This window comes from Macaca thibetana, chromosome 8, assembly GCF_024542745.1.
Source record: "Macaca thibetana thibetana isolate TM-01 chromosome 8, ASM2454274v1, whole genome shotgun sequence".
Classification (NCBI taxonomy): domain Eukaryota; kingdom Metazoa; phylum Chordata; class Mammalia; order Primates; family Cercopithecidae; genus Macaca; species Macaca thibetana.
In genome coordinates, this window is record NC_065585.1 from 115609399 (window position 1) to 115635194 (window position 25796).

The 25796-nt window shown below is 48.3% G+C and overlaps 2 protein-coding genes across 2 annotated transcripts in view; both read left to right on the forward strand.

Moving 5' to 3' along the window:
- CCDC25 (coiled-coil domain containing 25) overlaps positions 1 to 25796 on the forward strand; it is a 614024-nt gene that overhangs the window by 414711 nt on the left and 173517 nt on the right. The window lies entirely within an intron of this gene.
- LOC126961761 (lymphokine-activated killer T-cell-originated protein kinase) overlaps positions 1 to 25796 on the forward strand; it is a 394985-nt gene that overhangs the window by 56534 nt on the left and 312655 nt on the right. The window contains exon 4 of the mRNA XM_050802430.1: positions 13756 to 14430. Coding sequence (XP_050658387.1) covers positions 13756 to 14430 — 675 coding nt within the window. The remainder of the gene's footprint in view (positions 1 to 13755; positions 14431 to 25796) is intronic.

Sequence of the window (25796 nt, forward strand, 5' to 3'; positions counted from 1 at the left end):
TGTGTTCTGTGCTTCCACGGATTCACAGTTTGTGCTCACCGGTGTGCCAGAGACAGGGTTTATTTGCAGATGATGGGCATCTGGGTTGCAGCCAATCCACCATTCCAGTGGGTGAAGCATCCCCATCATTTTTTTTTTTTTTTTTGGAGACAGAGTCTCTCTGTGTCACCCAAGCTGCAGTACAGTGGCGTGATCTCAGCTCACTGCAACCTCTGCCTTCCGGGTTCAAGCGATTCTCCTGCCTCAGCCTCCCGAATAGCTGGAATTACAGGTGTGTGCCACCATGCCCGGTTAATTTTTGTATTTTTAGTAGAGATGGGTTTTCGCCATGTTGACCAGGCTGGTCTCAAACTCCTGACCTCAAGTGATCTGCCTGCTTCATCCTTTGCTTTGTTTGTTGGACCCTGCCTATAAGACCTAGAATGGGCCACATTCCTTGTCCTACTGGTCTCTGAAGTGACCAGGGCCAGCCCAGGGAGGCATTCAGGGTACCATAGCTATGTAGGCAACCATGTTGCCCTAGAGCCCCCAGCAGATGAGTCTCCAGATGGCGCCTGCAATGAACCTCATGGGTCACCTGTGCAGAGAGTGAAAGTGTCTCTGGCTCTTTCTCAAAGGGGTCTCCTGCTGCTCCAAGCTGCAGCTGAAAGCTCTGGGCTCCTCCTAATTCTGGGCAGGGGCTGGTGGGGCATAGGCATCCGGGAGAAGTCAGCCTTCAGCCTGTAAATATTTATCTTATGTTTCCTGCTGAGCTAGAAACCAGGGCATGTGGTTCTTTAGATAGAAAAAAAAAAAAGGTGGGGGGAGGCTTATTGAAAAATTACCAATGTGCTGCCCTCCTCTCTGGGTGCTAATGAATGTCCCCAGGACCTCCCCCTCTTGGCTCTTCATTTCTCCTGCCTTGGCCCTTCCCCATGGCTCCATGCAGCCCAGAGCAGGCAGTATTTGTTTGAATGACCCACTTACCCTTCTCTCCCCCTATCTGCTGGGAATGGGTGGGGCCAACAGCCTGGTTCTAGAATCCAGACGTGTCATTGTTGGCGCAGGCATCTGGGAGTGCTCCCGGGTCCTCTGGCCTGGCTGGGCAGTGCTGGGATCCTGAGCCCTCTCCCGCTCCCTGGGTCTCAGCCTTCCCATTCCTTTGTGCCTCTGGCCCCAGGATTGACTTTTCTGCTTTGGTGCTATTACCCTGCTTGCTCTTAGCAGCTCTTTTCTGAGAGCCTAGACCGTAAAGACCTGCTCCCGGACTCCAGACTAGAGGCTGGGATGTTCTCACTCCACAGATGGTCTTTATGGGTGACACCTACCTGGCTCAGACTCTTGTGCTCCAACCACTCATTGAGACCCCATTCTCTTCTCTTGCTAAACCCCGTCGGCCATTTCTCCATCTCCACTAAGCAGCCTGGGTTGCGATGCTGTGACCTCTTCTTTAATGACACTGGTCTCCTGCCCAGGCCTGTTCCTTGAGTCAAAAGAAACTGCCAAGCTGTGGATACCTGTTTTACTTTCCCAAGGCTGCCTAACAAATGACCACCAATGAGACAGCTTACAGCAATAGAATTGTACTGTCTCCCAGGTCAGAATGCTAGAAATCAGAACTTGGATGTCAGCAGCCTTGGTTGCTTCTGGAGGCTCCGGGAGAATCGATTTCCTGAGTCCCAGCTAGCTTCTGGAGGTTGCTGGCAATCTGTCAGTAGAGACTCCAGTTGTCAACATTCCCTTAAGAGGTGGTGCTTGATCAAAATGAAGTTTTCCAAGGTGTGAACAGACTGGACAAAATATGATGGAAGGGTCATCTCCTTCATGCTGGCCATGAGACTTCTAGTAAGACGGCCCGAACTGGGCCCTGGGCAGCTTCATCAAGGCTTTGCAGACTTTAGCCATTGACTTGGATCTATGCAGTCTTTGGTAAACTGGATATCTCTCCCATTTGAGAGATGAAAAGACTGAGGCCAGAGGAGTATAAGTGACCTGCCTAATGCCATGCCTCCTGCCCCCTCCTTCAGGGGTTCATGCCACTGCTCCACTCTGGAAGGTTAAGTGGAGAGTGGTCAATGCAAGGAAGAGCTCTGGGGGAAATGAATCCATAACCCAGTCACAGCCCAGGTAACCACAGGAATTGCCCGCTGAAGAAATCATCATCAGCTAGGATCTGATTCTAGAACCAGTGTGTCTGTCCAATCATGGACCCCGATTGGGTGACAAGTATTGAGACAGGGCTATTGGGGAATGGAAAGCCTGATAATTTCGTGTCAGTCTCTTCTCATGATGCCCCTGAAGCTCCAAGAGACACCACAGCTTTTTACCACATGTGAGAACACTTAGAGTTTTGTAAGTTCTGGTTTTCAAACTGGGATCTTGAGTGAAACAGTGTGACCTCCCAGGTCGAAATCCCAGGGATGATTCAAGGCCACATTTGCCTGGGGTCAGGACCCTGAAGTGGGCAATTTTTTCCTTGCCTCTGTCTTCCCAGCTCTCCTAGCCCCTCCTTTCCTCAGCTATCCCCAGCTGGTCCTCTGCACCCTGGGAGGTCCCAGGCCTGCCCATCAGCCACCTCCTCAGCACCTACCAGCTCTAGGCCCTGCTTCCTGTGCAGGAAACTGGACCGAAATTTGGTTCCATATGGAGACGGCTCACAATCAGCTGCCCTTTCCCAGAAAGTTCATTTTATTGCTGTTTATTACACAACCAATATTCACATAAATCCAAATAAACGAGAAAATTCTTCCACCATCCCACAACAGAGTGCACTGGCTTCCTCTTCATTTTCTTCTGCTAGCTCCATCCATATGCATATTCAATTCTTATCATTTGATTTCTGGGTTTTTTCCCCTACTTATTATTTCATAAGCATCTTCCCATCTTCTCCCTGTCTTTCATAATTATGATGTTAATGACTGCCTAAGAGTCCCTCAAGGGGACACATTTAATTTACCCATTCTCTTATTCCTGAATCTTTTTTCAATCATGGTAATAAACACAGAAAGGTTTCCCCTGTTTTGAAAATTTTCCTAATAATACACTTCCACAACCTGAATTAGGTCAAAAAGCATGAACATTTTATGACTTAAATATTTCAGCCAAATTACTTATTATATTTATGTTACAGATTTAAAAATGGGCCCTACAGTGCACTCACTACATGCATCTTATGAATCTGCCCTGTTGTCTCTTTTTTTTTTTTTTTTAAAGATGGAGTCTCGCTCTGTCACCCAGGCTGCAGTGCAGTGGCATGATCTTGGCTCACTGCAACCTCTGCCTCCCAAGTTCAAGCAATTCTCCTGCCTCAGCCTCCTGAGTAGCTGGGACCACAGGTGTGCACCACCACATCTGGCTAACTTTTGTTGTCTTTTGTATCTTTTGTAGAGGTGGGGCTTCACAATGTTAGTCAGACTGGTCTCAAACTCCTGACCTTAGGTGATCCACCCACCTCAGCCTCCTAAAGTGCTGGGATTACAGGCATGAGCCACCGTGCCCAGCCATATCTGCCCTGTTCTCACCACTTGTCACTGTCTAATATTTTGAAAGAGTAGATTACATCTGCTAGTCCTAAAAATCAACCCCTGCACTCCGGCAGGGCAGCAGGAACCCATCCTGCTAACCAGGGATGTTAAAGGACCCTGCTATGGGCTGAATGGTATCCCACTAAAATTCACATGTTGAAGCCCTAACCCCTAATGTGACTGTACTTGGAGGCAGGGCCTTTAAGGAGGTTTCTAAGGTTAAATTAGGTCATAAGGGAGGGCCCCGATCCCACTGGACTGGTGTCCTTATAAGAATCAGAAGGGACAGCTAAGCGCAGTGGCTGACGCCTGTAATCCCAGCACTTTAGGAGGCCGAGGCGGACGGATCATCTGAGGTCAGGAGTTCGAGACCAGCCTGGCCAATATGGTGGAACCCCGTCTCTACTAAAAATACAAATAAATTAGCTGAGTGTGGTGGCAGGTGCCTATAATCCCAGCTACTAGGGAGGCTGAGGCAGGAGAATCACTTGAACCCAGGAGGCGGAGGTTGCAGTGAGCTGAGATTGCACCACTGCACTCCAGCCTGGGCAACAAGAGTGAAACTCCATCTCTTAAAAAAAAAAAAAAAAAAAAAAAGAATCAGAAGGGACACCAAGAGGAAAGGTTATGGGAGGATACAGCAAGAAGGTGTCCTGTGAGCCAGGAGGAGAGGCCTCGGGAGACACCAGCCTGGTGGCACCTTGATGTCAGACTTTCAGCCTCTGTAACTGCAAAACAATAAACGTTTGTTGTTTAAGCCACCCAGTCTGTGGTATCCTCTTACAGCAGCCAGAGAGGACTAATACAGGCTCCCCCTGGAATTGCTTATTTGCTTATTCAGAGTTGCTATCTGAGTCACAGAAGACCGACAATAGTTAGTTTTTGTTCAGGACCAGCTTCGTAATTTGCAGGGCTCCATGCACAGCAAAAATGCAGGGTTCTCAGGCTGGCATGGTGGCTCATACCTGTAATCTCAGCACTTTGGGAGGACAATGTGGGCAGATTGCTTGAGTCCAGGAGTTCAAGACAAGCCTGAGCAATATGGTGAAACCCCATCTCTACACAAAATACAAAATACAAAATACAAAATTTAGCTGGATGTGGTGGTGCACACTTGTAGTCCCAGCTACTAAGAAGTCTGAGGTAGGAGGAGCTCTTGAGCCCAGGAAGGCTGAGGTTGCAGTGAGCCGAGATGATGCCACTGAACTCCAGCCTGGGTGACAGAGTGAGAGTCCATTGCACAAAAAAAAAAAAAAAAAAAAAAAATTTAAAGAACTAAAAATGCAGAGTTCTTTGACTGAGGCACAGTGGCTCATGCCTGTAATCCCAGCACTTTGGGAGGCTGAGGCGAGTGGATCACTTAAGTTCGAGACCAGCCTGGCCAGCATGGTGAACCCGTCTCTACTAAAAATACAAAAATTAGCCAGGTGTGGTGGCACGTGCCTGTAGTCCCAGCTACTCGGGAGGCTGAGGCAGTAGAATTGCTTGAACCTGGGAGGCAGAGGTTGCAGTGAGCCGAGACTGCACCATTGCACTGCCTGGGTGACAGAGCGAGACTCTGTGTAAAATAATTAAATAAATAAAAATGCAGGGTTCTTTGTCCAAAAAGCAGGAAAAAAGCTGTTTCCTTGCTGCCATGGTCTCTTTCAACCAGTCACTGTTGCTGTGTCCCAGGTATAGGGACACTCATGAGTCAGAGTCAAGACACTGATAGGTGACTGGAGCCCTACCCTACGACTCATCACACACACCAGGCCTGACCTTGATCGTTGTCACTGGGGATAGAGAAGAGGGGTGAGGCACTGGGTGGCTGGACCCCATTCTGGGGTGGTGAGGGGGCGGTGGGAGGTGGGACTGCACCTAAGCCAGGGGTCCACATCCCCAGCACAGGCTCCATTGTGCCTTAGGACTTCATTGAGAAAACACAAATTCAGAGATAAATTCATCACCAGTTTCAGGAGGGCGACAGCGGAGAATTAAACCCCCAGCGTGGGGACCCCGTGTGACTGCACTGGTTACACACCCTGAGTGCAGGCCCTGGTTTTCTCCGGCATCCCGGGGTCAGGGAAACCCTAATTGTTTCCTGTGCACATCACTTGAAGTCCTAGAGCTCTACCGATAACTTCTTTCTTGCAGATTCTGAATGAATATTATGTTCTGCTTTTAAGTGAATTTTCCATTAAAGTCACGTGAATCCAGACCTCAGTAAATACAACCCAGTTTTGCCTGCCACCTGAAAGAAGGCCCCTCCCTTTTTCTTGGCACTTGTATTGATATGCTTGCTCTGCAGTGGCATTCCGCCCCATCCTTTCTGACACTCTGCCCTAGATGTGATGCTCTGTGAAGTCTGATACTCGCCTTCCTTCCTTCTTTCCATGTCATTAGCCTAAAGAGAAGAAAGGATTTGAGCATGGGGCAACAGAAGAGACATGGGCTTGGAGCTGCTTCCTACTAGTAGGGTGGCCTTGAGCTATGTATTAGTCCATTTTCATGCTGCACATGAAGATATACCCAAGACTGGGCAATTTACAAAAGAAAGAAGTTTAATAGACTCACAGTTCCACATGGCTGGGGAGGCTTCACAATCATGGCGGAAGGTGAAAGGCACGTCTCACATGGCGGCAGACAAGAGAAGTTGTGCAGGGAAACTCCCCTTTATAAAACCACCAGATCTCGTGAGACTTATTCACTGTCATGAGAATAGCGTGAGAAAGACCTGCCCCCATGATTCAATTACCTCGCACTGTGTCCCTCCCACAACACATGGGAATTGTGGGAGATACAATTCAAGATGAGATTTGGATGGGGACACAGGCAAACCATATCAAGCTAGTTACTGAATTGCTCTGGTTTGGGTTATTTCACCTGTGAAGTGGTGACACCATCTGCCTGCAGGATTGGGCGGACCATACCATGGGATTGTAAGGCATTTGGCAATGTGCACTCCGCCATTGCTTCCTAGAGAGAAAGAGGGGAGAAAGAGCTCCATGCTGTTTTGTGTGAGGGAGGAAAGTGGTGGGCAGCAGGGCTTTTGGAGATGGAGCAGTCTGAGCCTGCCTGAGCTCTGCCGCCTTCTTGAGTTTCTCCACCTGAAAACAGGCATAACAATTTCTACATTTTAAGTGTGCTGGGAAGAGTAGAGGAAGCAACTTCTAGTAAGAGACTATAGCCAAGTTTGGCATACAGTAGGTGATTAATAAATGTCATCTCCTTTCCTGCTCCCCCTGCTTGGAGTTTGCCATGTGACTGACCATCCCAGCAGTAGGTTTGGAGGACAGGGTAAGGGACAGATGGCGCAAATTCACCCCAATTTCATGCTTCAGGCAATCTCCTGACTTCCTGAGCCTCTCTTTTCTCATTCTTAAATGAGATTCAGCATACCTGCTCCCCTACCTGCCAGGTTAGTCAGCTTGAAAATTAAGTGAGGCAATGGATGCAGAATTCTTTGCAAAGATAAAGTGTTATGATTCACACCAGTGCCCAAGGTTTAGGTCACTAAACCTCAAATAGGACCCTTAGCTTCCATCTTCCCTCCCACACACATGCACCTACCCAGCTGGCACTGTAGGGACACCTGATGTATTGAAGGAAGGCAGCCTATCTGGTTGGATCACATATGGACCATCCTGATCTTATGCCATTTTTTTCATGGACATAAAGGACAATTAGAGAAGAGGGAGCAGGCTTGGGGCGGGCTGTGGGTAGGGAGGCAGTGCTGTGCAGATGAGAAGGTCATAGGGGATGTGCAGGAGAAAGCCACCTAGCTCAGGCCAGGGCCTGCAACAGACATTAATACATTAATCACAGATGATTACACTACTATGCTAATAACATTCATTAGTATTCAGTAATCAATACTGAGTCAGAGTCTTAATTTGAATCTCTACATGGTTTCTGACACACAGCCTGACCCCAGCCTGGGTTTATCATGAGGAACTCACTCCCTTAAAAGCTTATTTTATCTTATTGTGTCTCTGACCATTCAAAAGTGTGTTCTTGGCCAGACATGGTGGCTCACGCCTATAATCCCAGCACTTTGGGAGGCCTAGGTGGGTCAGGAGTTTGAGACCAGCTTGGCCAACATGACGACACCCCATCCCTACTAAAAATACAAAAATTAGCCAGGTGTGGTGGTGGGTGCCTGTAGTCCTAACTACTCAGGAGGCTGAGGTAGGAGAATGGCTTGAACCCAGGAGGTAGAGGTTGCGGTGAGCCAAGATCGTGCCACTGCATTCCAGCCTGAGCAACAGAGCAAAACTCTGTCTCAATAAAGAAAGAAAAAAAGAAAAGAAAGAGAGAGAAAGACAAGTGTGTTCTGTACGTCCACCCTTTCAGCAGTTTGGCAAAGTGGGGCAAGAGCTGGGGACTCTGGAACCAAGCTGCCGAGCCCATGGTCAGTCACCACTATCTACTGTCAATGAGACCTTGTGAGTTACTGAACCTCTGTGTGCCTCAGTTTCCTCATTTGAACTATGAGGTTCCTAAGAATACTTATAGGGTTATAATAGGATTAAGTGTAGTAATATGGGAAGCACTTAGAACAGTGCTTGGCACATACTCAGAGAAAGTTGCTTGGTATTACACTATTCTATGATTTGCTTTCCCATTTGTGAAAGTATAAAGTTGAAGAATAATTAAAACACATTAAAAGTAGATAGGCCAGGCAGAGAGATAAATGAACTGTTTGCATCAACATGAATTAAGAGAGTCACACTCAACTGAGAATTATCCCCTGTTGAGGACAGCAAACATCTGGAAGAAATTAAATGAGGAAAGAGGCTGGATGGTGGTGGCGTGTGAGCAGAGAACACGCTGTGACTGTTGGAAGGACATAATTCATTTCTGGGATGTGCAAATGATCCCAAAAAAGGAGGCTGCCCTAAGCAAGTTGATGCCCAAAGAATATTTATCCCCAAATAATTTTTGTGCTGACTATCCCAGGTACCTGAAGTATCTTATTCCTATGAGCTGATGCATCACCTTGAAAAGGCCGCTTCTAAAATACAAATAGACTCACATAAAAATAACATGACCATTTTGTATCTATGAAATTCACAACATGAAAATTGTGATAATTCAGTGCGATTGCACTGAACTCAGCACATTTTAAAATCTGTAATGTAAATATAAATTAGTGTAACTTTTTTTGAGAAACAGTTTGGCTGGAATTTTTAAGAGTCATAAAAATGTCCATGCCTTTTGACCTACTCATCCAGCTTCTGGAAATGTATTATTAGGAAAATTTCAAAGGGAAGGGGAGGAATCTTTCTGCATTTATTCAACATGATTGAAAAAAAGGATTCAACAGTAAGAGAATGGGTAAATTAAATTTGTCCCCTTGAGGAACTCATAGGCATTCATCAAAATCACAATTACAAAAGAGGATAAAAAATGCTTATAAAATGATTACAGTAGAATAATAATAATAGTGGGTGGGGAAAAAACCCAGAAATGAAATTATAAAGATTGAACATGCATATGAACAGAGTTAGAAAAACAAAATGAAACCAGTGTGCTCTGTTGTGGGACAATGGAGGAATTTTCCCTTGTTTAGGTTTATGTGACTATTTGTTGTGCAATGAACAGCAATAAAAGACCCAAATGATCTCTCTGGGAAGGGGTGGCTGATTGTCAGCTGTCCCCATATGGACCAAGTTTCAGTCCAGTTTCCTGCTCAGGGAGCAGGGCCCAGAGCTGGTAGGTGAGGAGGCAGCTGATGGGCAGGGCTTGGGACCTCCCAGGGTGCAAAGGACTAGCTGGACTTAGGGACCCCCACAGAGGGACGGAGGGGCTAGGAGAGCTGGGGAAGACAGAGGCAAGGAAGAAAACTGTCCACTTCAGGATCTCGGCCCTGGGCAGATGTGGCCTTGAATCAGCCCTGGGGCTTCAATCTGGGAGGTTGCACTGTTACTCTTAGCCACTCAAGGTCCCAGTTTGAAAACCAGAACTCAAGGTCCCAGTTTGAGAACCAAAACTCAAAGTGTTCTCACAACTTCTGATAAGCCATGGTGTCTCTTGGAGCTCCAGGGGCATCATGAGAAGAGACTGACATGAAATTATCAGGCTTTTTATTCTCCAACAGCCCTGTCTTAATACTTGTCACCCAATCGGGTTCCATGATTGGACAGACACACTGGTTCTAGAATCAGATCCTGGCTGATGATGATTTCTCCAGCGGGCAATTCCTGTGGTTACCTGGGCTGTGACTGGGTTATGGATTCATTTCCCCCAGAGCTCTTCCTTGCAAAGGATGTGAACTCATCCTTTTTTTATGGCTGCATAGTATTCCATGGTGTATATGTGCCACATTTTCTTAATCCAGTCTGTCATTGATGGACATTTGGGTTGGTTCCAAGTCTTTGCTATTGTGAATAGTGCTGCAATAAACATACATGTGCATGTGTCTTTATAGTAGCATAATTTATAATCCTTTGGGTATATACCCAGTAATGGGATTGCTGGGTCAAATGGTATTTCTAGTTCTAGATCCTTGAGGGATCGCCACAGTCTTACGCAATGGTTGAACTAATTTACACTCCCACCAACAGTGTAAAAGCATTCTTATTTCTCCACATCCTCTCCAGCATCTGCTGTTTCCTGACTTTTTAATGATAGCCATTCTAACTGCCGTGAGATGGTATCTCATTGTGGTTTTGATTTACATTTCTCTGATGACCAGTGATGATGGGCATTTTTTCATGTGTCTGTTGGCTTCATAGATGTCTTCTTTTGAGAAGTGTCTGTTCATATCCTTTGCTTTTTGATGGGGTGGTTTGCTTTTTTGTTGTAAATTTGTTTGAGTTCTTTGTAGATTCTGGATATTAGCCATTTGTCAGATGGGTAAATTGCAAAAATTTTCTCCCATTCTGTAGTTTGCCTGTTCATTCTGATGGTCGTTTCTTTTGCCAGGCAGAAGCTCTTTAGTTTAATTAGATCCCATTTGTCTATTTTGGCTTTTTTACCATTGCTTTTGGTGTTTTAGTCATGAAGTCCTTGCCCATGCCTATGTCCTGAATGGTATTGCCTAGGTTTTCTTCTAGGGTTTTTATGATTTTAGGTAACATTTAAGTCTTTAATCCATCTTGAATTGATTTTTGTATAAGGTGTAAGGAAGGGATCCAGTTTCAGCTTTTCACATATGGCTAGCCAGTTTTCCCAGCACCATTTATTAAATAGGAAATCCTTTCCCTATTTATTGTTTTTGTCAGGTTTGTCAAAGATATGTTGGTTGTAGATGTGCAGTGTTATTTCTGAGGTGTCTGTTCTGTTCCATTGGTCTACATATCTGTTTTGGTACCAGTACCATGCTGTTTTGGTTACTGTAGCCTTGTAGTGTAGTTTGAAGTCAGGTAGCGTGATGCCTCCAGCTTTGTTCTTTTTGCTTAGGATTGTCTTGGTAATGCAGGCTCTTTTTTGTTTCCATATGAACTTTAAAGTTATTTTTTCCAATTCTGTGAAGAAAGTCATTGGTAGCTTGATGGGGATAGCATCAAATCTATAAATTACCTCGGGCAGTGTGGCCATTTTCATGATATTGATTCTTCCTATCCATGAGCATGGAATGTTCTTCCATTTGTTTGTGTCCTCTTTTATTTTGTTGAGCAGTGATTTGTAGTTCTCCTTGAAGAGGTCCTTCGCATCCCTTGTAAGATGGATTCCTAGGTATTTTATTCTCTTTGTAGCAATTGTGAATAGGAGTTCATTCATGATTTGGCTCTCTATTTGTCTGTTATTGGTGTATAGGAATGCTTGTGATTATTGCACATTGATTTTGTATCCTGAGACTTTGCTGAAGTTGCTTATCAGTTTAAGGAGATTTTGGGCTGAGATGATGGGGTTTTCTAAATATACAATCATGTCATCTGCAAACAGGGACAATTTGACTTCCTCTTTTCCTAGTTGAATACAGGGAGGCAAATTTTAAGTCCAAACAGAATACAGAAAATTCTGACAGTCAGTACTAACTGATGATGGAGAGACTGGTATAAGCAGGGGCGCCAGGACCCCTTTGCAATGTGACCTTCTTAAAGTGCTGGGTAGGAGAGAAGTCGAGGCAAGGCTCCAAGACCCCTTCAGCCCTGTGAGCCTCTAAGCCTAAGCTGGAATGACTTATCTCCTCCAGGGTGGCCACAAATGCCATGTGCTTCCAGAAGCATCACTGAAAGATTGTAACAGCTGGTCTTTCCATAGCTCGAGAGCCCTCACAAGCTATATCTCCCATTCTCAATGTGAAGTTCTGAATGAGAACTTATTCCATCTGATTTTTCTCATTGTTTGAACAAGCTGTGTACCAGGTTACCCGGTTACCTCCAAGATGTTCAAGGCGGAATTTGTTCTGTGCCTCATCTGCCCCAACTCCTACCTATCCCACCACCAGGTCTTATTTCCCTTTCTCTGGTATGCAGAGAAGAGTGGGGAACAGCTGTGGACAGGACACAGCTAACAGACAACGAGCATCCCTAGACATCCCTACTCAGGATTTGTACCATACCTGAGTCAGCACAGTCCACGACCTCCCAGGAGATACAAGGATGCTAGATTCTAATGATGAAGACACACATCACTCTTCTTAGTATTGTGCAATAGCTGCTTGTAACCAAGAAAAGGGATCCCTCCAAGAGGAAGGGGTAGGGGATCACTGGGATGGGTTTCTTGCTGAAGAGGAACTAGGGGATCTAGAAGAAGAAGCAGGGTTGGGTGCAGTGGCTCATACCTGTAATCCCAACACTTTGGGAGGCCAAGGTGGGCAGATCACAAGGACAAGAGATCGAGACCATCCTGGCCAACATGGTGAAACCCCATCCCTACTAAAAATACAAAAATTAGTTGGGCGTGGTAGCATGTACCTGTAGTCCCAGCTACTTGGGAGGTTGAAGCAGAAGAATTGCTTGAACCTGGGAGGCGGAGGTTGCAGTGAGCCAAGATCGAACCACTGCACTCCAGCCTGGTGACAAAGTGAGACTCTGTCTCAAAACAAACAAACAACACAAAGAAGTAGAAGATACAGAGAAGGAGCATATCAATATAAAAGCAGTCTTCATTGGATTGTGTCTGTCCAATCATGGACTCTGATTGGGTGACAAGTATTGAGATAGGGCTGTTGTAGAATGGAAAGCTTGATAATTTCATGTCAGTTTCTTCTCATGATGGGGCTCCAAGAGACACCATGGCTTATCAGAAGTCATGAGAACACTCCGAGAACACCCAGACAGGCTGTTGGCACAGCACATGAGCAGAAGGGAAAGGGCCCTGAACTCAGCAGGCCAGAAAATAGACACGGTGGCCTTGAGCCTGGCTGAGTCTGCTGCTGGGGTGCTCTTCCTTTAGGCAGTCCTGGAGCAAGCCATCTTAGTTAGAGTTTACTTGCTGTGAATTGTTACCCTGGGCAATGCTAATAGCTGTAACTGTAAAAAGGGATAAGATGGTACTGTCTTTGTCTGTTCAGGCTGCTGTAACAAAATACTGTAGGCTGGGTAATTTATAAACAACAAATGTATTGCTTATGGTTCTGGAGGCTGGGAAGTCCAAGATAAAGGCACCAGCAGATTCATGTCTGGTAAGGGCCTGTTTCTCATGGATGGTGCCTTCTGTGTGTCCTCACATGGCAGGAAGGGCAAACAGCTCCCTCGAACGTCTTTTATAAAGTTGCTAATCTAATACGTAAGGGCTCTGCCCTCGTGACTCAATCACCTCCTAAAGACCCCCTCTCTTATTATGACTTTGGTGATTAAGTTTCCACATACGAATTTTGGGGGGCATATTCAGATTGCAGCAGGTACCCACCCCCTAAAGTTGAGAGGATAACACCACCCAACATCTTAAGCTGACCTGCATGAAACTGCTGATATGCAACTGCTTTTCAACATTCACAACTGGCAGTTTCATAGGGGCCCACTGAATTAACCCATGATAGTTACACTAGAACAGCAACTCACAAACTTGTCTGCAACTTAGAATTACTTCTGGATCTTCGAAAAATTCCAAAGCCCAGGTCACACCCCACACCAATGCAATCACAATTTCTGCAGGTGAGACACCTAGCCAGGTGATCTAATGTACAGGCAGGTTTGGGGACCACTGGTTTAGCACAAGGCCTGGGATCTAGTAAAGCGCTCAGCCAACACGTCTGCTTTTGATTCATCTATCATTTATTGAGCACCTACTGCATGCCAGGCTCTGGCTGGGTTCACCTCTTGTCACCTGGGCCTTCCTCCCCAGCGGTGCTCACGTCTCCCCTCCTCCTACTCCGCAGTGTCCAGGCCGCGCAGCTCCCCTGACGACCTGAAGGCCCTGACTCGCAATGTGAACCGGCTGAATGAGAGCTTCCGGGACTTGCAGCTGCGGCTGCTGCAGGCTCCGCTGCAAGCAGACCTGACGGAGCAGGTGTGGAAGGTGCAGGACGCACTGCAGAACCAGTCGGACTCGCTGCTGGCGCTGGCGGGCGCAGTGCAGAGGCTGGAGGGCGCGCTGTGGGGGCTGCAGGCGCAGGCGGTGCAGACAGAGCAGGCAGTGGCCCTGCTGCGGGACCGCACGGGCCAGCAGAGCGACGCGGCGCAGGGAGAGCTGTACCAGCTGCAGGTGGAGAGCAACAGTAGCCAGCTGCTGCTGCGGCGCCACGCAGGCCTGCTGGACGGGCTGGCGCGCAGGGTGGGCGTACTGGGCGAGGAGCTGGCTGACGTGGGCGGCGTGCTGCGCGGCCTCAACCACAGCCTGTCCTATGACGTGGCCCTCCACCGCACGCGGCTGCAGGACCTGCGGGTGCTGGTGAGCAACGCCAGCGAGGACACGCGCCGCCTGCGCCTGGCGCACGTGGGCATGGAGCTGCAGCTGAAACAGGAGCTGGCCATGCTCAACGCGGTCACCGAGGACCTGCGCCTAAAGGACTGGGAGCACTCCATCGCGCTGAGGAACATCTCCCTTGCCAAAGGTACCGCCAGGCCCTTGCTGCCTCCATCCAGGGCCCCTCCTGATGGGGTCTTCCTCCTGCATGCCCCTCCCCAAGGACCCAGGAGTACCCCACCCCCACCCCATCCCCAAGTGCACTTGCCATTCCCAGCCCATACTCTCTTTTAGCCTATACTCTCTCTTTTAGCGCATACTGTCTCTTTTAAGTCTTGCCCTACAGGACTCTGGAATTTTCTGTCCAGATGGCATGTACTCACTTCCAGGGCTTGCACAGATCTCTTCCCAGATAAACTTCCCTCGGGTAGAGAGCAAACTCAGTGGCCACTCTTCTAGGTGTGAGAGTTTGCCCCAGTGGTGGCTAATGGGAGCCTGGTGGTCAGAGCTGGCATAGCTGCGCTGGAGCCTCCAAGAGCTTGAGGCTGGGGGCAGAACAAGGGGCTCAGGCCGGGAGTAGAGAAGGGCTCCTCTAGTGTCATTCCCATGGTGGAGTTCTGGAGTTGGAGAATTCCAAACTTGAACCTGGCCTTCTAGGCTCTTACAAAGACTTACTCATTTAGGCAAAAGAATGTATTTCATTGAATGATCTGTTGGCTTCATTTGTAACTGTTTTTTGTTTTTGTTTTGTTTTGTTTTTGTTTTTGTTTTTGTTATTGTTTTTATTTTTGTTTTTTGAGATGGAGTCTCACTCTGTCGCCCAGGCTGGAGTGCAGTGGCGCAATCTCAGCTCACTGCAAGCTGCGCCTCCCGGGTTCGTGCCATTCTCCTGCCTCAGCCTCTGAAGTAGGTGGGACTACAGGTGCCCTGTAACTGGTTTTTTTGTTGTTGTTTTGTTTTTTTGTTTTCAAGTTGGGCTCTGGCTCTGTTGCCCAGGCTGGAGGGCAATGGTGTGATCACGGCAGCCTTGAACTCCTGGGCTTAAGTGATCCCCTAGCCTCAGCCTCCCAAGTAGTTAGGACTACAGGTGCATGCTGCCATGCTGCGCTACCTTTTGTTGTTGTTGTTGTTTTGTTTTGTTTTGTTTTGTTTTGTTTTGTTTTTTTGAGACGGAGTCTCACTCTGTCAGTCAGGCTAGAGTTCAGTGACATGATCTTGGCTCACTACAACCTCCACCTCCCAAGTTCAAATGATTCTCCTGCCTCAGACTTCTGAGTAGCTGGGATTACAGGTGTGTACCAACATGCCTGGCTAATTTTTGTATATTTAGTAGAAGACAGAGTCTTGCCATGTTGGCCAGGCTGGTCTCGAACGCCTGACCTCACATGATCCCCCTGCTTCAGCCTCCCAAAGTGCTGGGATTACAGGCATGAGCCACCACACCTGGCCAGTTTTTAAAAATTATTACTTTTTAGAGACAAGGTCTTGCTATGTTGCCTAGGCTGGTCTGGAACTCCTGGCCTCAAGTGATCCTCCCGTCTTGGTTTCCCAAAGTGCTGGGACTATGGCATGCCAGCCCATTTGTAATCTTAACTATAATGGCAAAAATGCAAAAATGTATGGGCCTCTATTGTACTCGTGCCGTGGGCCCACAAATGATAGAGCCTAGAGACCCAACTCCCTTTCTTCACTCCTGACAAACTGGTTCCCTTCCCTCCACCCATTCCTTCTTGCTGCACGCACCATCGGAAACACCTTTCATGAAATGCACTTCTCCCACATCGCCCCCCTGCTCAAAGCCCACTGTGGCTCCCCAAGGCCCACTGGGTTCCTTAGAAATTCCTTAGTCTGCCATCAGCACAAATAATACCATTGTGAGCGCCTAGTATGTGTTACCTACTATGCCAGGTGTATCTCGTGTGCGCATCTTTTGAAAACAATGGCTCTCCAAGGGAGTGATGTTTTCCCTATTTTATTGACAAGCACACTGAGATTTAGGAAGCTTCCATAGCTTGCCCACAGCCACAGGGCCAGGAGGTGATGGACCAGCATGTACACGCCGGCCTTTCTGATCCCAGAGCGAGTGTACTTCCCACTGCTTTCCTATCCTGTCCTGCCTGCCTTCTCCTCCACTGCCGCTCATGCCAGGGGGCACAGAGAGAACTGCTTCAGGGGCCAGTGAGCAATGTCAAGGAGCAGAGACTGCAATGTCAGGGGAGTGTTAGGGGTTACGACAGGTCTAGCCCATTTTTGCCAGGCTGGAAGGTGGGCCCAGGTTGGCAAGGTCTGCCTGTGTTTCAAGAGAAACCAGAAACATGTGACGTTCTGGTAATGTTTAATTGTTTAACTCAAGGGCCATACATGGTCTTGCCGTGGGTGAAGCATCCAGACTAGTGAGGCACATCTCGTCACTGCCCTGGAAGCACAGCTCACCTTCCCTACTGTCACAGCTGTGCTCCAGAGGCTCCTCCACCTGCAGTGCCCTCCTCCCCCTCCTTCACCTCCTCCTCCTCCTCCTCTTCCTTCGCCTCCTTCTCTTCCTCCTCCTCCTCCTCTTCCTTCTCCATTCCCTCCTCCTCCGCTTCCCCTTCTTCCTCTTCCCATCCCCTTCTTCCTTCTCCTCCTCTTCTTTCTTCTCCTCCTTTTCCTCCTCCTCCATTCTCTCCTCCTCCTCCCTTCTCTCTTCCTCCTCCCTTCTCTCTTCCTCCTCCCTTCTCTCCTCCTCTTCCATTCTCTCCTCCTCCTCTATTCTCTTCTCTTCCTCCCTTTCCTCCTCTTCCTTCCCCTCCTCCTTTTCTCCTCCTCCTTTTCTCTTCCTTCTTTTCTCTTCCTCCTCCTCCTCTTCCTTCCCCTCCTCCTCCTTTTCTCCTCCTCCTCCTCTTCCTCCTCCTCCCCCTCCTCCTCTTTCTTCCCTTCCTCTTCCTTTTCTTCTTCTTCCCTCTCCTCTTCCCTTTCTTCCTTATCCTCTTCCTTCCCCTCCTCCTCCTCTTTATCTTCTTCCTCCTTCTCCTCCACCCTTTCTTCCTTCTCTTCCTTGTCTTCCTCCTCCTCCTTCTCCTCTTCCTTTCCCTGCTCCTCTTTCTCCTCCTCCTCTTCCTCCTCTTCCTTCTTCTCTTTCTCCTCCTGCTCCCCCTCCTCTTCCTCCTCCTTCTCCTCCTCTTCTTCCTTTTCTCCTCGTCTTCCTTCTTCTTCTCCTCCTTTTCTTCTTCTTCCTCTGCCTTTTCCTCTTCTTCCTCCTCTGCCTTATCCTCTTCTTCCTCCTCCTTGCCCACCCAAATCCTGCTGATACTCCAGGATGTCACTCAAACCCACCTCCTCCAAGAACCTCCCAACCTTTCCAGCTCCCTGGAGTCTCCCTCTTTTGAGTTTCTGCATTTATCAGAGCAAAAGTGTAATGATGGGGCCCTCTGCATCCTTTCCAGTTTGCATAGCCCTTTTTTGTACCCTCTTTTGTTTTAAAATGGGACCTGAGGAGAATCTATGAGGGCGTTTAAGGCAGATGTTGTAGAGGGCGGGGTAGGATTTTGGCAGGAAAACAACTGAGGCTCAGGAAGGAAGTCCCTGCCTTACTCAAGTCCTCATGGCTGGTAATGATCCAGCTTTAATAAGGTGTAATTTACGTGCCATGAAATTCCCCCATTTTAGGTGTACAGTTCAATGATCAGGACATTTAAGCCCATTGCCCGGTTCTCATTCTGTTACCCCATAGTCCACCTGGATCTGGGTGCCTCTGTGTCCCCCAGCATTAAGAGTGCAATGCACATAACTGAGACTCAATATTTGTAAAAGCAACTATTAAATCTTGACACTGGGCAATCAGAGGCTTCCCCTATCCAGTTTGGTTTCCTGGTTCTGGGTCTCTTTGGACCTTCACATCCTAGAAATCAAAGGAGGGAAGGAGATAGAATTTCTTCTTCCAAATCCGTGCCCCTGGGATCTTAGCTTTTCCTGTCTTCTTTTTTCCTTGACCTCCCTTGCCCCTCACAGGGATTAGTGTTCAGGAACTAACTAATAGTATTAAATAGCAATTGCAGTGAATTGTCACCTATAATGAGGCAGGCATTTTGTCGACATGAATTCTCAAATAGACATTCAAGACCACAAATCCTCACATCCTGCAAAAAGGTCTTATTGCCCACTTTATAGATGAGAAGCCTGAATAACCTTCCCACTGTTTCTTAGACAGCTGGCGAGTGGTAAAGCTGAGGTCTAAATTGGCTCTGCCTGGCCCAGAAACCCTGGTTGTTGGGACAGAAGCATGTTGCTTCCCAGCTGTAAGCAGTGAAGAGAGGAGAGCACGTTCCCTGTATTCGGGGCACTTTCCAGTCCCTTCCTCTTCCAAGCTAGAGATGTCACCATGCCTCCTGCTAATGTACCCTCTCAGGCCTCCCCAGGCACTTCATATCTGGGTTCTTTCGTTTCTAAGTCCAATCTCCTTGGTTCAAACTGAAACCGCCCTGGGTCACTCATTTGCCGGGGTTCTGCCAGTGGGATCCTCCATGTAGTCTTTCCTTGGTCCTCACACTAAGTTTTACACTCAGTTCTCTTGAACTGAAAGTTTCATCTCAGTCCTGCTTTCTTGTCTTTAAGCTTTGGATTCTTGTGGGGTGTATCTCTCTGTTGAGGCTGCCATAACAGAATACCATAGACTGGGCCATTTACAAGCAACAGATGTTTATTGCTCACAGTTCTAGGACTGGGAAGTCCAAAATCCAGGGGCTGGCAGAGTTGGGGCCTGTTTGGGGCCTGTTTGGGGCCTGCTTTCTGGTTCATAGATGGCGACTTCTTGCTGTGTCCTCACTTGGTGGAAGAGATGGAGCAGCTCCCTGGAGTCCTCTTTATAAGGATGCTGATCCCGTTCACAAGGGCCTCATCCTCATGACTCATCACTTCTCAAAGGCCCTGCCTCCTGATACCATCGCCTTGGTGATTAGGTTGCAACCTATGAATTTGGGGGTGGGGTGCAAACATTCAGATCACTGCACTGGAGCTCCTGGCTCTTCACAGTTGTACAGCACTTGGGCCTCCAGCTCTCATTATCGCCACTGCATCTAGGGTCTTTCCTGCCTCCCTGTCTCTGTTGCCAGGTGCCTGGTGGTTATTATTTAAAAGATTACTGCTGGTATATCTGAATGTATTTACCATGCAGCCCTAACAAGACCCAACTCTACCCTGGCTTTTGAACAAGGGCTAGGTCACTAGAAAATCTTGCAGGCATTCCCGTACTGCTGTCTGCAGTGGGCTTTCTGTCCTAGCTTTGTCTAGTTCCTCTATTAAGGTTTTTAAACACACACACACATCCACACCTACATACATACATAAACCTACACACACATATATATACACATACCTGTACATATAGACATAAACACACATACCCATGTGTACCCTTGTTTGCACATACACGTATACATATGCACATACAGACATGCACGTACATACACATGCACGTGTATATACATACATATGAACACATATACACATACACATATATACACATACATATACACGTACACTCACCGCATTCCCACACTTTGCCCTTTCCTGGCTGAGAAGTCACAAATACTCAACTATGTGTATTTTTTCAAATATGAGCTTATTTACATTATTCCTGAGCTTGACCCGAATTGTTTTTATGCTCTTACTTTGTTATACAGTTTTTGATGAGCTTTGTCTCCAGTTTCTCTCTTGTGAATATCTGCAGTGGGGGTTCTATTTTCTGTTTTGGATTTTTAGCATTAATCAGATCTGTTGAAATCTGCCTGTGGGTTTGAAAGAAGCAGAGAACTTAGATCATCATAGAGGAGAAGCAGCCCAGGAGGGGAAAAGGTAACCAGAGAGTTGAGGCAGCCCAGGAGAGGAAAGGTAACCACAGAGGGGAGGCAGCCCAAGAGAGGAAAGGTAACCAGAGAGGGGAGGCAGCCCAGGAGAGGAAAGGTAACCACAGAGGGGAGGCAGCCCAAGAGGGGAAAGGTAACCAGAGAGGGGAGGCAGCCCAGGAGGGGAAAGTCAACCAGAGAGGGGAGGCAGCCCGGGAGAGGAAAGGTAACCACAGAGGGGAGGCAGCCCAGGAGGGGAAAGGTAACCAGAGAGGGGAGGCAGCCCAGGAGGGGAAAGTCAACCAGAGAGGGGAGGCAGCCCGGGAGGGGAAACATGAGCAACGTCACATGAGATGGCTCTCTTTGGCAAGGATGCAGGTTTTCTGGAATCACAGCATTTGGATGGAGTGGTAATAGATCTGAAATCATCCAGTCCACTCTTTTTGTTTTGTATTTGAGGATCCTGAGGCCAGAGAGGGGAGATGATTGGCCAAAGTCACAAAACCATCCAGTGACCCGGCTGGGATGAAAAAATACATCTCTGGATTCATGAAAACAAGTTTGCAAAGTAGATTTATCTGCAGGCTGATTTTTTGAGAAAAAACACAAATCTATTAAAGAGTCCAGATCAGCAAATATTTATAAAGGGATGGCGTAACAGAGCAGGGCTTTGGATTCCAGGCTAACACTGGGACTCTGGCTTCTGGGTAGTAGGGACCTGCTGAAAGTGGGGAACATCTCTGAGTGGAGTGACAGGTAAAGTGGCCTTTCTGCCCTACTGAGGACTGGGGAGCATGGCCTGGGCCGAGGTCCCTGGGACATTGTGTGGTGAGCCAAGCTGTCATCTCTCCTTCCACATGGACTCTGCTGGGAAGGGGGTGGAGTTGCCCCCAGCCCCACCCACCACCCTCCCTGGGGGCCCTGAGGACCATAGCAGGGGCAGTCCCAGCACCTTTCTAGGCCTGAGTGTCCTTGGCTGTGAAATGGGACCAACAGTGCCTGCCTCATCCACTTCTCAGGGTCCCAGAGAGATGCCTTAAGTGATGAAAAAGAGAGAACACTCAAAAGTATAAAGGTGATAGGGGCTGAGAATCCAGCCCCTGGTGACTTGAGGGTACTGGAAGTGGAGCTGTTTGCTGAGCCACTCCACCCTGTCAGCAGCCCTGTGGTTGGCGTGGTTCTGGGGGTGGTTTTGACTGTACTGCTGGCTCCAGGCCAGGCTCATCAGCTATCCTCATAATTTGCTCTTGGCACATCAGTTCCCAGATTCCAGCCCATGCAAGTCCCCTATCCCATCATGTATTCTGGGATCAGGGAAGGGAGAAGGCATGGGTTTCCTCCCATTGGCTGATCCCCAGGAAAACCCTGGTGCTTCTCCTGAATGCCTGGCCTCAGATCCTTCGTCCCATTGGGAAGATGCTTCTGGTGGGAGCAATTGCACTGGGGGGAGCGTGAGGGGAGTGGGCTAGATGGGTGGGCAGAGTCTGAGCAGAGACCCCAGGACCCTGCTCCTCCTTGTCCCAGCCACCTCTGTGCCCTGGTCTGCACTGGTGACAGAAGAGATGAGAAATGGGATGGTATAGAAAGTTGAGAAGTGAAAAAGCTCTCCTGGGTACCTCTTGGAACAACAGATGTCATGGCACTTCTGCTACTACGCATTAGTCATTCTTCAGATCCCGATTGTGTGCCAGGTGTGTGCAAGGCATAGGCCACAGACAGTGCCCTGTAGAAGATTCTGTCCTCCTTGGGAACCACAGTTCAAGGTGGGGGATAGTGCCCAGGGAGTGGGCAGCAGCCGCCTGACCAGGCTCCAGGTGCTCCCACAGGAGCACTGTCCACCTCCTTCCAGCTCTGAGATTTGGGGGCTCTGCCCGTGCAACACTAAGAGATCAGAAGGTGGGTATATTCATCTGTTCTCACACTGTTAATAAAGACATACCTGAGATTGGGTAATTTATAAAGAAAAAGAGGTTTAATGGACTCACAGTCCACATGGCTGGGGAGTCCTCATAATCATGACAGGAGGTGAAGGAGGAGCAAAGGCACATCTTACATGGCAGCAGCAAGAGAATGTGTGCAGAACTCCCCTTTATAAAACCAACAGACTTCATGAGACTTGTTCACTCTCACGAGAACAGCAAGGGAAAGACCCACCCCCATGATTCAGTTGCCACCCACTGAGTCCCTCCCACAACACATGGGAATTGTGGGAGCTACAATTCAAGACGAGATTTGGGTGGGGACACAGCCAAACCAGGTCAGTGGGCATGAAGGCAGACTCAGGACTAAGAGGGACTGGACTCTTAGGATTTGGCTAATGTTCAGGGACACCATGAGTACAGCATTTATGCAGAGGTGGAGGAAAGTTGGTGACCATGAGCACTGAGCTGTAAGTTTGCAGCAGAAGGGTCAGATCATGAGTGATCTGCAGGGGCCTTGACGGGGGAAGCTGCGCCTGTGGTGCAGTGAGGGGCCTCCCCGTGCTCTGAGTCCCTTTGGTTGCTTTGTTTTTTCGGAGAGATTGATCAGACAGCAAGGCTCACATGGGCTGGAGAGAGAACAAGACAGGGAGGTTCTTATAAAGGCCAGAGCCAGGCCATAAGGACCTGACGAGGGTGGAAGCAGTGAGGAAGGAGGTGGAGACATGAGAAGTACCCTCCTTTATGAGAAGCCTCAAATCACAGATGCGTGTGGCTAGAAAGGGATGCAAAAGGGAGACAGGAAAGAGGAATCAGAGCAGGCTCAAGATTTCCAGCTTGGGTTTCTGAAGAAAGGATAGTGTCAGTAAACACACTAAAAAGTCAGATCCCGGGATTGCTTCACTTATGGGCAGCATCAGTAATTTAAAGACACACTTGGTCCTCGGAGCACCTGGCGGGTTGGCCCCTCGAGGCTCTGGCCAAATCATCAGCCCTTCTGAGTCAGCCAGGCCAGTACCATCTGAGGATGGTGCTGGGAATTGGTGCCCACCTTTACTGCCCACCCCACCTTCTTCCCAGTTAATCTCTAGTAAAGACCCTGATAACCACATAGTTATGTTTAAAAAAAATCCGACTGGGCGCATTGGCTCACGCCTATAATCCTAGCACTTTGGGAGGCTGAGGCGGGCGGATCACGAGGTCAGGAGATGGAGACCATCCTGGCTAACACGGTGAAACCCCATCTCTACTAAAAATACAAAAATTAGCCAGGTGTGGGGGTGGGCGCCTGGAGTCCCAGCTACTCGGGAGGCTGAGGCAGGAGAATGGTGTGAACCCGGGAGGCGGAGTTTGCAGTGAGCCGAGACTGCACCACTGTACTCCAGCCTGGACAACAGAGCCAGACTCTGTCTCAAAAACAAAACAAAAAAATCTCTGTAGCACGTTCTTGAGACCTGCCTCTCCCTGGATGAGCCAGCCAAACTCCACAGGGTGATTTCAGGTGCACCAGGAATACCTGGAAGTTGTCATCCTATAATGGCTCTGAGGAGGCGTTATTTTATTTTATTTTTTTTGCAGTGAGGAGGCATTATGCAAAGTGAGGTGATCGGGATGGCTCCCCTCACTCAAGGCTTTGAAGCCCTTCTCTAGTCATCATGCCACTGAATCCACTCAGTCCTCACTACAACTGCACGAGAAAGGAATTTTTTTTACCCACATTTAATAGAATCAGGACTTGAACCCAAGACTCGATATCCATACTCAATGCCCACCTTTCAGATGATGTCTACCACCCCGAGGCCCCAAATCAGGGTCTTCGGGCAGCATCCTCCCTTGGCAAGAGGGACGCCTGGAAGACCCCCCTGCAGGTTGCACCTGCATCTGAGGGACAGCTGAAATTGGAGGGTGCAGTCCCTTGCGTCTGTGACCAGCTCGGTTGCTGGAGCACCCAGGGTGGTGGAGGCAGAGAAGAGAGAAAGGGGTGGGCATCCAGCCCAGCAGCAGAGATCCAGGCACCCTCTCCCGGTTCCCTTTGCTGCAGCCTTGGCCTTGGCCTTAAGGGGAGATCACTGGGAAGGGGTAGTGGAGCACATTTGCTTCCTGACTCAGCCCTTAATTTCTGCGCCATCTTTGATCTATTCCCAACAGGTTCTCTGACTCAGTCCTGTGGTCTGAAAACTGGGATCACAAAACCTAGTCCTTCTTAAATCATTTGTATTACTTGTGAATTGAAGAATTGTTGACTGCTTTTTTCCCTGCGTGCGTGCCATGGAATTATTAAACAGCTGTCAAGTTTGGTTAGGTTCTGAGGACAGTGCCAGCGTGAGGAAGGTATCAGTACATCTCGATCTTGGCTGGCTGGTTGTTTTCTATGTATTATTAACACCTTCTGATCTCATATACTCACTCATTCATCAAATATTTATTGTGCAAGACGTTACTGCTGGGCTGCGAGTCTGTGTGTTTCAGTTTCCCGGGGCTGCCATAACAAAACATTATAAACTTGGTGGTTTAACAGAAGCTTATTTTCTCACAGTTCTGGAGGCTCAAAGTCTGAAATCAAGGTGTCCACAGGGCCACATTCCCTCTGAAAGCTCAGGGGGAGGACCCTTCCTTGGCCCTTTCTAGCCGCTGGTACTTGCTGGCAATTCTTGGTGTTTCCTGGCTTGGGAATACATCACTCCAATCTCTGTCTCTGTTGCCACATGTGCTCTCATATCTCTGTGTCTCTCTTTTCCCTTCTTACAAGGACACCAGCCATTGCACTGAGGCCTGCCCTACCCCAGTATTACCTCATCTTAACTAATTATGTCTGCAAAGACCCTGTTTCCAAATAAAGTCATATTCTGAGGTTCCTGGTAGACATGAATTTAAGGGGGTAAAGACACTATAAAGGCTTTTTTTCATGGTCCCCCTCTTTTTTTTCTTTTTTCTTTTTTCTTTTTTTCTTTTCTTTTCTTCTTCTTCTTTTTTTTTTTTTTTTGGAGACAGAGTTTCACTCTTGTCACCCAGGCTGGAGTGCAATGGCACGATCTCGGCTCACTACAGCCTCTGCCTCCCAGATTCAGGCAATTCTGCTGCTCAGCCTCCAGTGTAACTGGGATTACAGGCATCCACCATCACACCTGGCTAATTTTTGTATTTTTAGCAGATATGGGATTTCACCATGTTGGCCAGGCTGGCCTCAAACTCCTGACCTCAGGTGATCCACCCTCCTCAGCCTCCCAAAGTGCTGGATTACGGGCATGAACTACCATGCCAGGCCCCATGGTCCTCATTTTCTCTTGAAAAGCAGCAGGAGGTGAGAGCTTGGAGTCTGGGTCTTCACAGCAGGTACAGGGATGTAAAGGGTATGGTCCTGTCTCGGGGAGTTGGCAATTTTCTTAGGAAAGATGGGACACAATCACTATGACAAGAGGACAAGGCAGGGTGAGATTACTTGTCAAATGGCACCAAGCACACGCATTCAAGCAACTCACACCAACTTTCAGCACACTGGGTCAGAGAGGGTTTTGTGAGGAAGGGGCAGTGAGTCACCTGAGAGCTGGTAGTGACTGGAGGAGGGTGGCAGGGAGGGCTCATGGGCTCACTGGCTTGGGAACAGCAGGTGCAACCATGGCTGGCAAGAAGATTCTATAACTGGTGAGACGTCTAGCCCTGTGGGTATTGCAAAGTGGACACAGGCAGGTCACATGTGGGTTGAAACCACAGCTGCCTCACTCACTCACCGGCTGTGTGGTCTTAGATGAGTAACTGCAGCACACAGCATTGTCGTG